Consider the following 13,328-nt stretch of genomic DNA (forward strand, 5'->3'; position numbering starts at 1 on the left):
TGAGTTGTAGGGGAAGGGAAATCCTTTAAAGAGAGTAATTTTCTCTCTGGATTTCCCTTCTCTTTTTGAAACTCAGAAGCAGCAACATTGTCGTGCTGTCACCAAGGCTTTAAAGTGGAAACTTTTTCAATATTATATACAAGCCATAGTTGCTGCTTATTTATCTTATGTAACTAACAACCATTGACAAAGCAAATCGTCATGACTTGTTGTAGGTATGAGGTTACTTGTATCATATATCTGGATGCAATGACAGAGAAAGCGAATTACAAGTCGGGAGGCACACTACGCTAAGCACAGATCTTTAGCGTATATGTTTTAAGCCACGCCCTTAATTACATTGGCCACGCCCCTTTGAGAGATCCCCAGTTTTTTCATCCTACTTAAAACCCTGCACTTAAGTAATTATCAACACCAACAATTCCACGAGCACTCTCTGAAACATCTATGTTTCGGTTTTCTTGCTCTCAGCCCTTACTAGGTAGGGAGAAATAGGTGGACTTCCATAAAACGACTTATTCTATGAATCATGATTTGTGGTTTACATGTGAAAATCCCTTTTTTTAACAAAGGTAGGTGGCATCTTCTGGCATTTGAACTGAGCCAACAGAACATAAACTAAATGTAAAACCACTGTTATTCGTGAAGCCTTCAGTAATAGCGGAAACCACAAAATTGCATTCTGGGGAGGATAGACGGGAGGTGTCTGGGTCTATATCTCATATGCACCAAAATGTATAACATTTGAGAAAGAACAATGGTAACGCTGGAGGAAGTGGGGTGATCAGGTGCTACAATGCTGCAGTGGGTAGGAAAATAGGCAGAATACAGTGTTATGTTTGTGTACATCGAAATATATATATATATAGATTTACGGCCTGTCCCCATAGAGAGAGCACTTTTTTTTACCTATAACTATCCCTCCGGTGAAACAAGGCTGAACTAAAATGGGTTTGCCTCAATCACTTACTCCCTTTGTTAGAATAGGAGTAACCACAAGTCGGAAATAGCAGTTTGTGATTTTGCCTGTCTGACCTCTATTTAAACAAGCATTGGCAACACCAAAAGGTCTCAACTATGGGTGTGCTATTGGCAGTCTTGTCGAGGAGGATGATAATGATGCCAACAAATAGTAAGCAATTTTAGGGTTCCAAACCCATTATTGGACACAAACGTCTTGCAAGCGAGAGTGCATGCACCAGAGCATGCTCAAGCAGACTCGACCTTAAAAAGCGATATGAAACAGCCAGCGCTGGCCGCATCATAGAGCTTTTTCACACCATCCCGTTGTTCACCCACACCCAATTGCCATAGCCAATAGCTCACCAACAAGCTAGACCTATTGGCTTTGCCAATGCATGTTATGCAACTGACACCACTGTGGGTGCACATAAAGTACTATCCGTGGGCATGAATGGTAGATCCTGCTTAAGAGAATGATTATATAAAGACATCCATGTCCACAGATGCATCTTGTGAATGTGAAAAATTTCCAGCATTGCAGATTTTCCTCAGTTGGACCTTTAGGGTTATGTGGTGGGGACATGGGCATTCACAGGAAAACTAAGTGGGTTCCCAGTGGAATGTAATGAAAAACGTGTAGGACATAATAATTGTTCTTAAATAAACCTTCCCAATTGATTCCAGGACCAATTTGGACATGCTTAGTACCAAAATAAATTAGTTAGTGTGCGCGATGGATGGGAAAAAGCATACAAATTATATATTTTCAGGCACGCTTTTCTTACATCTAAGAGTGTACATAAAGAGTTTTGTGCAACCTTCAAAAGTAAAACTTAAAGAACGTGGTAAGCATAAACTTGCGACTCGTAAAGAGTAGGTTCTGTGTGAAGCCTGCCTGCAGTGTGTCTTTGGTGTCATGTCTGATCGTGTGCGAACTGGTTGTGTAACTTGCATTCTAAGAAAGATATCACATGGGCCAGGCTTGGGAAGCTGCTGCATTTTAACGGCTATCCCACGTCTTCTTGTGTGCACGCATTGCAGTTTTTATTTCAATAGAATGGCGACAGAACCTGTAAACTGTATCACTGACGCAAAGTAAAACCGGTCTATTTATAGTGGGCTACGATTTACCCCTTCTCTCTCAAAACCATGGACTACTTAAAATAGTACCTGAATCACAGCACGAGCAGAGGATGCAGTGCTTAATTTGAGCCCGTGCTTTCCGGTCACCGGCACTTAAATGGTTTCCGGTGCTCGGCACCGGCACCTAATTGTCAACACCATACATAGAACAGTCTACCACATGGTGGCGCTGCTCATCTAATTTAGAGATGAGAAGAACAATGGTTGTTTAGGAATACAATATACATTAAATTGCTAATACCTGCCGCCCCAGCCATTCCTTTAGCTTTGGGGACCTGGAATAATCTGAACTGTCGCATCTACATGCGACAGAGATAGTTAGTAGTTGTTTTGGCAGCGATGACAAGGGCGATGAGTGGTGCAAGCTGCAGTGGCCTCCTGGTCAGAGCCCTGGCACTTAATACTTTACAAATTAAGCACTGAGTGGATGGCCAGCGGAGGGACACTAACCAAACTTAATTAATCTGTACATGGTCCATGCCCCCCTGAAAGAGAAGGCAGTGATGCATGGTAAGTGCTGCACAGTTAGAAAGCAGCAAAGAAAAGTGACAAAGATTCCTAAAAGGACCATGGGTTTTAAATATTTCTCACCACATTTTAATATTTGGTATAAATAATTCAGTTAAAAATTCAACAACGCTGAGAAAAAAAAACCACACACTCCCTCGTCTTGAAAAACGGACTTCTGTATAAGCCATTCCAAGTAATTAGTAGGGGAGATATTTTGCATGTATTATCAAATGTATTTCGCCCAATCTGGTCCCATAAGCAAAATATGATTATTTTGTATTAAAAAGACAAACAGTAATGCAACTATACAAAGTTTGATTCCATGTTTCCAGCCAACCATCTTTATTCCAAATTGTTCCAATTTTTTCTGCAAATTTTAGAAGTGAGATGCTTATTTTAATGTGAAGACAACAATGACATTGTTTTTATGCTTTAACTTCTGCTAGGCATGATTTTTTGTTGGCTTCAAGCTAAAGCAGTTGTGTGCCATGTTTGTTTAAAAAATTATTTTTAAAATTTATAAATCTAAAAATGTCACCTAACAATTTGATTCAATTTTGACTTATTGGTAAAAGGTCCCTCGTGTCACAGATTTTTCATGTTCAAGCTCTTAAAATACACAGTGTTAAGAGAAGACTTGTTCGAAATTAGCATTTATACAGGCAGTGGAGGTCTGGTCATGTTGTATGTTAAATATTGCAATGTATGCATATCATTTTGAAAATAATTCAGCAGTACCTTTTGAAAAATATCATGTACCCAAACTTATAAAGCGTTGTTGCACAAGAAAAAAGCTAAACATTGATGTTACCTATATAGGGCAAACAAAAGGATCAAAAAAGGTACTGGGAATTAAAACATAACAATTTTGAAACTAGGGAGGTGTCAGCATTGTGCAATATACCACACAATATCATTTATTAGATCGACCTAGAAAGTTTACTCTTCCGTATGACATAATTTAGCACAGTACTATTTTTAAAAGGTCTGTGTGAATATATAAACTTATGTCCTAAAATATAGGTTTTGGCTTGTTTATATAATTTAACATTGACATAATCAAAGGAACTATTGATTTATTTTCTACACAGCTCTCTGTTGCATTCTGAAATGACCCTCCCCTGAAATCTCTCTATTACATTGAGTTGTCCTCAACCTTGGCTGTCTAGTAGCAAGGTGATCTCAGTTCTTCAAATGCAAAAGAGATGGATTCTCTCTTTTTTTAAGAAAGGAATTACTGTAACACCTCTCAATTTAACTGTTGAAGGTTTAGGGTCTCCACTGTTAAGGTGACTCAAAGTTCCTAGGCAGTGAGGTGCAGAGAGAAGCATATTAACAGTGCTTGCCTGGCAAGCTCGGTCAAGGATCTTAAGGTTGACATACAACACAGCAGCTTTGTAGGCCTCGTGATAAATGTCACATATAGTTTAATTAACCCAAAGTATTTCTTTATCAATAAATACATTTGTAAAGCCATGGCAATCCTCACCTTCACTTGACAGCAAGGCGAGGATTTTCCTCCATTATCAACTGCTCTACTGACAAAGTGCTTCAAGTTAGTTGTTGTGTTTGATCTAGTTATGCCCCTCAAGCTTGAAGTTAAGTAATAGTTCCTTAAACTCTCAATCCACATCCTTCAATTTAAACCTTGGCAAGATTTTTCAACTACAAATATGGCGTTACTTATTTTTCACGGAATGTGGCTCTTAATCACACCAATGTATTGAAACAACAGTGAATATAATTCCATGCATGTATCTGCCCTTGTGATCATGATCTAATTCGGTCCCAGTCTTTCCTGGAAAGGGAACAATTCTTATTAAATTAGCATAAGAATCGGTGAGTGTTGAAATACATTGCGAAAGTAAAAAATATTTAGCTAATAATTTGTGCATGAGTGACTCAGTTATGATGTTGATGTTTCAGCCTTTCTGCGCAAGTCAGAGGTGCTCATCAGGAGAAAGGAGGGTTTCGTCAATCTTGCTTCCTTGGTTTTCAGGTTTAATTTGATGATTCATGAACTGTCCTAATGTGGAAGATGCAGCAATGCATGTCAGTCACACGTAAGTGTATGAGAAATGGGCAGGAAAACTTTGTCGGCCCAAGTAACGGCTCGCTGCAAATACTCGCTTTGCAGAACCAGGAAAACAGTCTTTGCTTTTCTGCTGTAGTAACTAAGGTCCATTGCATCTGCTCTTGTAAGTATGCAGCTTGTTCTCCAGAGTTATTGTTTACTGCAATTTCCACTGCTAACTCCTGTTGCTTATATGCCTTTATTTTCTCCTTTGTTTTAAAAAAAATCCTTTGTATTATCTGAGGGTGCAGGTAATTTCTGAGCCTCAGTGCCTTATGTACAGTTTCACTTTAGCACTGTTCTTCCATAGGGACTGCTCTTCTTCTAAGGTTGTGTGAGAACAACTGTTAAATGTCTTAATTTGCTCCATATCCCAAAGAGCATACAAAACAGAATTTTTAGTAGTCTACCACTACTCTGCACTGTATTTCCTCTTCTCGTGGTTCTTGTACTGTATGTTTCTTCTCTCTAGCTTTGTCCTCTAAAAGCTTTAATCAGTTTCTGACCAGCCTTCACATCCTAGTCCACTCGATCCTACAGCTTTTACTGAGGTGTGCTCCCACCTACTGGAGACCGCTCCAATCCTGTCCTTACTTTACTAGGCTATGGTACCACCAGGTATGTTAAACCCCCCTCCGCCCAAATTCCTTTTTCTCTGCAGAGAGCACATTTTCTTGTACAGAGCTCAGCTGGGAGGGGTCCAGGCAGAGTTGTGCTCACCAACCGATCGAATGTCGTGAGTAATGCTGCAACAGGGCCTTTTTGTTGTTTTTCCGAGTCTTAATCCACCCACTTAGAATATATTAGCCAGTTCTTTACATAGGCTCAAAAAGACCACATTGGTATGATGAGCATTCAAGAAAGGGGCGTGTGTGCTTCTGATACTCACAACCATCTATAGTTTAGCCTAATGTAGGTATCATTCATGCAAGATTTCTTCTTATAGTGTTGATTAATACAAAAAGACTGTATACAGTACATTTTAACTAGTTGTCAAAATTAAAGATCAGCTTTTTCAGAGTAAAAAAGTAGTGGGTAAGTGCTTTGCAAAGAATACTACTCTTTAATTATGACTACATAATTGAAATCACAAAGATATTAAATGATTTGGACTGTTAGCATACTGTACCTTTTGTGGCAATCCTGACACAGTCAATTTTGATTTCCTGTTTAAAACAAAGAAGAACATATTTTTGGTGTGATATCTAAACAGAAAGATGTACCACAAATAAAATGTTATCAGAAAATCTATTTAGATTTCAACAGAAGTGCCTCCCAAATATATTTAAGGGCGCATGCCCATCTATTAGCAGTGAACGTCCAAACCGTAGCAGCCTCCTGGTGTTTCAGTAAATCCTGTGGTTGAGGACAAGTGCCGAAAATGTGAACCCCAATATGCGACATTTAATCATTCAATTACCACTTGATGAAACGTTAAGAGAAAAATATTGGGTATGAGGTGCTCAGGGTTTTTAGCTGTGCTTTTTTAATCAAAGGGCAAAGCATAATCTCAAAAACCACAGCAGACAAAGTATTTGCCATGTAAAAGTGAGAGCAGTGTTGACACAGCCTGAAACATTCCCAAGTGGGGAAGACATAGCCAACAAGAAGAGCCAACCCTGCTCAAGAAATATTGTCAGGAAAAGCCAACCCCGGGAAGACTGAAGAATATGAAATCTTGCTGCTTGTAAAGCAGACTGAACAATCTTTTCATAGTTCATATTCCAGCACCGAAATACAAAGTGCAGACTACTGTAAACCCTAGATGCTCTGAGCAGGGCCAGCAAGGAAGGCACGCGCTGCAGCAAGCAACGACAAACTCAACCTGAAGTGCTAAAAGCAAAACTCTAAAAAGAATGGGAAAAAGTAATCACTTGAGCAGAGCCAGGGAGGCTTCTGCAAGCCCCACTAATAAGACACAGTGTCTTCGTACTCGCGAAGATGTGCAGACAGAACACATCTCCTAATGAAACAACACTTTCCCGTCTTCTGCACGCCCTGCAACCTGCTGCATCAGAAAACAACTTGTCAGGGATAATGATTCCTCTCGGGCAGACACCGTGTTCTCCCTGCCCAGTAAGTAACCAGGCCTGACAATTTTTTGGGCCTTCTTGTTAGCATGCCAGTTAAGGAAAACACGTGACCCAGGCCGCAGTACACAGGATTCTAATGTAATCATCTGCGCTCGAGCACCCGTCACGAGACTCACCCCGTTGGCTCTGCTCGAGGCCTGGAAGTAAACGCTGTAGCTCTTGTGCGGGAGCAGAGGGCTGTTCCAGTAGCCGTTGTAGGTGTGGTTGTCGCCGATGCTGAAGGGCTGGGGGATGAGAAGGGCCCTGGGCAGGAACTCGGCCGCAAAGTAGTAGGGGGAGTTCAGGATCGACGCATTCTGGAAATGAATAGGGACTGGGTAGCACTTCAATATCTCCGTGGTCTTCTTAATCCTGCGGGGGCGCTCCTCCTCCACCACAATTTGGTAGACACTAAAGCACAAAAATAAAACGAAAATAGTGGTTTTATTTTTAAGTATTCTTAACAAGGATTTGCAATGCAATAGGTCTCGCATTACTGATAGTTTGAGGTAGTGAGCACGGCACCAACACTGCTTGTCTAGGTGCAGTACAGCAAGCTGTTCCTAGAGGGTCCTATAAAGCAAGGCACCAGCACTGCTTGTCTAGGTGCAGCACCACAAGCTGCTCCTAGAGGTCCCTAGTGAGCTTCATAAACTTTGAAGATATGGCAAATCATCCTACCCATAATGCATTGCATGCAAGACAGTACCACGAGTACATTAAAAAAGCTATGTCCATATATACAATTAGTAGCTTTGAAATGTGACAAAAAAATTATAATAATTCCGGATTAGGTTAGGTTGTACTCTATGTGGAGATAATGAAGGGACATTTATAGAAGGTTAAATATAAATGTGAGATGTGGTAGGTGCAGTACCACAAGCTGCTTCTAGAGGTCCCTAGTGAGCAAGGCACCAGCACTGCCAGTACTGCAAACTGCTCCTAGAGGTCCCTAGAGAGGATCAAACTTTTGGTCACATATGGTACTCTCATAATGCATTGCATGCAAGACAGTACCACGAGTACATTCAAATAGCTAAGTCCACATATACAATTAATAGCTTTGGAATGTGACAACATTATTATAATAACTCCGATTAGGTTGTACTCTATGTGGAGCTGATGAAGGGAAATTTATAGAAGGTCTAATATAAATGTGAGATGTGTAGGTGCAGTACTGCAAGCTGCGCCTAGAGGTCCCCAGTGAGCTTTGAAGATATGGTAAATCCACCCTACCCATAATGCATTGCATGGAAGACAGTACCACAGTACATACAATATATACAATTAGTAGCTTTGAAATGTGAGAAAAAAATTATTAAAATAATTCTGGATTAGGTTGTGTTCTATGTGGAGCTGATGAAGAGAAATTTATAGAAGGTCTAATATTAATGTGAGATGTGCTAGTGAGTAAAGTAACCACTGCCAATCTTGTTTAGGACCAGGTGAGTGTCCTGTCTGAAGGCCTTTAAGAAAATAGTGCCTGGAGGCTGTAATTAAAACCTAGGGCGTAAAAACACATGTAATAGGGAGTGTCCTCAAGGGAGATTGCAGAAAGCGCTAGGGAGGTACTAAGGAGGGACTACAAAGCCTAATGACCAATGAAAAGCCACCATTTACAAAGGGGAGGACAGGAGCCTATTAAAAAGATGGGTGTGAAGTAGGCGGAGCTTTATGCACATATCCTGAATACAGCATGTCTAGAAGAGACACCGCAAGAGCTGCCTAGGCTAGACCTAAAAATGGCTATAACAACAAATTATGATTCTCACTAAAGAGTCCTACTGAGAAATACAGAGGAATACCTGTACACTATTGCTCAGAACAATGTAGATGTAGATATTATGTTCCTTGGACATATCTCATTGTGCCAGTCCACAAAAAGACTCCGAAGTTTTTCCTTCTAGAAAAATACCAAACACTAGAAATAAGCGTTGTTATATTAGAACGAGTGGCCTTGACTGGACAAAGTTTTAAAAGGGCACCCATTGGTGTGGCCTTTTGCCACCTGTCTTCTGCGAAGGATTGCACTCCATCTGTCTATCTGTGGTTGAAGTGTGTTCCACAAGTGAGATGTTGGATGGCAAGTGTGAGAGAGGATGTGGCATAACGACCGGAGCTGCCAACTTTGGACCTGGGGAACCAGGTTTAAGCCTTGCATCTGTTCAACATCCTGTGATCCTGGGCAAATCTTCCTATGACTACAAAATATCAATGTGTCCTTGTGTACTGTAACTGGTGCTCATGTAAAGCGACATCTTTGGGTCCAGTTTGCGCAAGTGATGAACAGCTGAGATAAGAAGTGAAAAAACTGTCATGAAGACAGCCAAACTACAGATAGGCCAATGAGATCTCATATCAGATCCACCATACCCAGGAAATGACGAGCAGCTAATGGTGTGTGTGTGTGTGTGTGTGATGCTGATCTTGCCCTTAATGCCTGTGGTGATCAATCTGTGAAACATTTTATGTTTGCCACTTTGTTGAGTATATGCAGTTTACTGTTTCATGCCTGCCAACTTGAAGAACAATCTCACTGTGTGAGGAGGTGGCAGGGCCTTGAAGGGGGCAGGGCTTCATGCCGAGAAGAACCTATGAGGCACGTTTGAACACCACCCTGCCCCCAAGGCCCAAAGGAGGGGCCTTGAGGGAAGGGCGGGGTTCAAACTTGCCTCATAGGCCCCCCCCAAAAAAAGGTAGGTGCAGATGTCATGGAGTGTCACCCCCCCCCCCCCCCCCCTTAATGGATATCGCAAGTTAAAAGCCACTGAAAACGAGCTGGAAAACCATTATGTACAGTGGTTTTCAGCTCCTTTTCCCTGCCACCATGTGAAATCGGCTCCTCACCAGGAGACCGTGTGATGAGAGCCGATATCATGTGTCACACACGGTGGCACTGTGTGAGTTGGCAGGTATCCTGTTTTTTGTAAGCCCATTAGAAAATGTCAACCAGTTTCAGTATTTTTTTTACCATGCTATCCAGCCTTTCTTTAAGTCATATAAATACTCAATTTTCAGGCCAACCTAGAGCGAGAAGGGAGATGCTTGGTTCCTGTGTGTCTGTATGATGCATCTCCAGCCCTTGTTCTCCCTTTCCCCACTAGCCAAGCGCCCCCCCCCCCTCCCCCCAGTGTGGTGTACTGTGCTGACCTGACCTATGTATCTCATACCAGGAATTGGACAACATCCCAGTCGTGATTCTTTGCACTTCGTGTGTGTCTTCGGAGTTCCCCACAGCCCTCGCTGCGCTACGGAATAAACCCGACCATGATCTCTGACAGTATCTTGGTACTAGACTCCTGTAAAAAACTCGACACAAGGCTGAGCAGCATACTCGAGTCTTTATTATCTAGTCCCTGATATAAAGGCATCTTTTGAAGACCCATCTTGAGAGCTACAGAGAGAGAATTAATTGCAAAAAAAATGTTCAGGAATGATAACACAATCAAATGACAGCGGGGCAAGTAAACTGTTTTCATTCACCTAGGGAAACGTTATTTCTCATAATCCATTCTGTCTTGATACATTTTTATATTATGGCTTTTCTTGATACGGATAGATTAGTTTCCATGTAATATGTGGGTTTAGTTTTATTTGTATATAGTTCATTGAGTTGTTTGTGTGCACACAATAAGGATTGTGTTTGTTTCTGGTATCTGGTATTTGTTTCTGGTATTCTGTTCAATTTGTATGTTAGACCTCTGTCCACAATTGCAGAAGAGGCTGGATTGTGCCTTTTTTCGTATGTAGACAACACCCAAATCATCTTCTCCCTTTCTACGGAGATGATGTCTGTAACTTCTACTCTTCAGGCTGGTTTGAGGAAAATTGCATCTTGGATGCAAGCAAATCTACTTAAGCTCAACGGCGGAAAAACTGAAGTCCTAATTTTGGGTAAAAATAAAAATCTCTAGGGTCCCCATCATTGACCGAGGGAAATGGGTACTCTACCTCAACCCTCTGATCATGTACGTAATTTGGGAGCCATCATTGACGACAAATTATCCATGAAGCAGCAGGCAGTAAAGGTGGCAGCTACCTGTTTCACCATTTTAAAATGGTTGAAAAATATTATCTGGATGCTCCCGGTCTCCACTCAAAAAACCGTAGTACAGGCACTTGTGACATCTAGAATGGACTACGGAAACATCCTTCATTTGGGCTCAAATAAGGATGTCATGCGGAGGCTGCAGGTGGTACAAAACTCTGCTGCCAGGCTGCTCTGCCAGCTTTGTAAAACATCTCCCACCTCCAGTGCTTTGCGTAATCTTCATTGGTTTAAGGTGGAAAACCGTGTTAAGTTTAAAGCCCTGAGTTATATATATAAAATCAAGGTTGGTTCTGCTCCTAAATATTTGCAAACTTTAGTTCGACCTTACCAACCTTCTCGCTTACCACGATCAACCACTCAGGGAAAATTCTTGGTGCCTAGGATTAAGCTAACAAGAATGGGAGGTCGCTCATTTGCTTACCTTGGTCCATCCTTGAGGAACTCTCTTCCCATTGCACTGCGCAATGAAACTTCATACATGAAATTTCGTAAACTTTTCAAAAACTTGGTTATTTAATCAATAATTGGTTTCTTTCCAGTTCTGGTGTCTTCCTTCCTTTTCTTCTGTCAGGCTTTAGCGCTGGGAAACCCTTGTTGGGTAACTGTGCACTGTACAAAATTAATTTAACTTAACTAACTTAATATATTGCTGACACTGTAACTAAAATTGAAGCATCTAACTCTAGATGTCCACAGTCAACATGAGCTCGAGCACTACTCTCTACCAGGGCCAAACTGGGAACCAAAAAATGCGCTGGCAAACATGTTCAAGCCAGCCCTACTCCCTATCTCCTCACTTTCTCATATCTTTTCACTTTCTCATCTCTCTCTATCTCATCTCTCTCTCTCATCTCTTCTCTCTCTCTCTCTCTTCTCTCCTCTCTCTCTCATATCTCTCTCTCATATCTCTCTCTCATTCTCTCTCTCTCTCTCCCCTGAAGCAGCCCAGCCCCCCTCCCTCATGCCTTCTGTAATTATCTGGGGAGTTGGTTAAACAGACATAGGCCCCAGCAGCTGCCCCAGTTCAAATAAACGGCCTATAATACCCCTGCCCACAGGGAAATGCATAGTGGACAAACTAGCAGTCCAGACCTGCTCTCGCCAAATGTACTAGGCAACTTATTCCCTCCTAAGGGATATAACTAGCTCACCTTTAGTGCATCCCAGAGGTCTTTCCTGGGAAATGGACAGTAAACTAACTGGTGGGCAAAGAAGGAGGCCATCCTTATTCTCTGAAGATTCACCAAAAGGTAAGGCAGGCCCTTAAATCCATTTCTTGAAACCCATAGTTCGGCACTCAGCTGAGTGCTCGGTTTCAGGCAGAACCAATCCCCGGACAAAGTGTACACTCGTGTGTGTCCTATTTCAATCACCAGGTCGGTAACTCTGTGACGACCAGACATGCGCTGCCTAGTTGCTACCCTCCTTCATGCCCAGTGCTTAGCACAATCTATAGTCACGACCATGGTAGAGGAAGGCCTGCCCTGCGGTACATGCTTCTTGGGTTCCTTCAAGCACAGAATAGAACAGTGAACCCAATTCTGAAAGAAAATGCTGCAGTCTGAGTGCAGGCCCAAATCCTCATGCACTTACTACAATGCAGGAGCAACTGTCAGTGCAAGAGAGAGGAGAACCTCATCGCCAACAGGCAAGTGCCGTGGATGGCCAACACCAGCATGATGGCAGCAACAAATAACAGAATGCCTGTGGAGTCCCCTGTACGCTCAACCAAACAAAGCCCTAAGCAGCGCACTGACTACGTGGCGCTGTTAATGTACCTCCCTAACTCTGTTTGCCACGGAGCAGAAGGATTTAATGCAGGCAGGGCAAAGTTGGTCACCCATATAATAACGGAACGCCCCCTTGAGATCGCAGAGGCACACAACGTGTGTCCACGCAATCAGTATATTAGCACGCAATCAGAATAATAGAGAGCACTACTTTTGTAACACGAAACTGGACAGGGGTGCAAACAAATAGGAGCAAACGCGCATTGCATCCATTAGCACTTTTGTAACACTGTCCCATGTATCCTAAAACACACACTTAACACCTTATAGGAATATCCTTGGCCTCATATAATATCAACTTAGGAGTAATGAAAAATACTCTAGATGCTACAATGAGTAAATACAAATATATAAATGATAGTGCATCTAGGGTATATGCTGGTGTAAGAGAATCATTTCCACTTCTTGTCTTTTTTCTGATAAGACTGCAAACAGTGTATCTTTGCAACGGCCGCTATTCAACTACCGCTCTGTGAACACATTTTAAGTCACAATATAGGAATTGCAGTAAGAGAAAATGGTCACTGCTCCCCCTCAAAGCCCATGGGAAGTCTTCCCATTTTTCAAACTATGACATTTCATTGAAATAATGCTGCAATATACAAATTCCAGCTGTATGCATTTCATGCCCTGTGATATTATTTCTGCTATCATTTTCTCTGCCACTTTACTTTGCATTTATGATAAAGTGAACCCTTAAAGAAAGGCTCGACTTCCTGCACTCC

General features: G+C 41.8%; 1 protein-coding gene across 12 annotated transcripts in view; it reads right to left on the reverse strand.

Moving 5' to 3' along the window:
- PTPRM (protein tyrosine phosphatase receptor type M) overlaps positions 1 to 13,328 on the reverse strand; it is a 1,478,792-nt gene that overhangs the window by 589,421 nt on the left and 876,043 nt on the right. For all 12 annotated transcript variants that reach the window (XM_085607017.1, XM_085607015.1, XM_085607014.1 and 9 more), the window contains exons 12-13: positions 6,900 to 7,173; positions 5,820 to 5,856 (exon numbers count right to left, since the gene is read on the reverse strand). In XM_085607017.1, coding sequence (XP_085463143.1) covers positions 5,820 to 5,856; positions 6,900 to 7,173 — 311 coding nt within the window. The remainder of the gene's footprint in view (positions 1 to 5,819; positions 5,857 to 6,899; positions 7,174 to 13,328) is intronic.

Source organism: Triturus cristatus, chromosome 5_2 (assembly GCF_964204655.1).
Source record: "Triturus cristatus chromosome 5_2, aTriCri1.1, whole genome shotgun sequence".
NCBI lineage: Eukaryota > Metazoa > Chordata > Amphibia > Caudata > Salamandridae > Triturus > Triturus cristatus.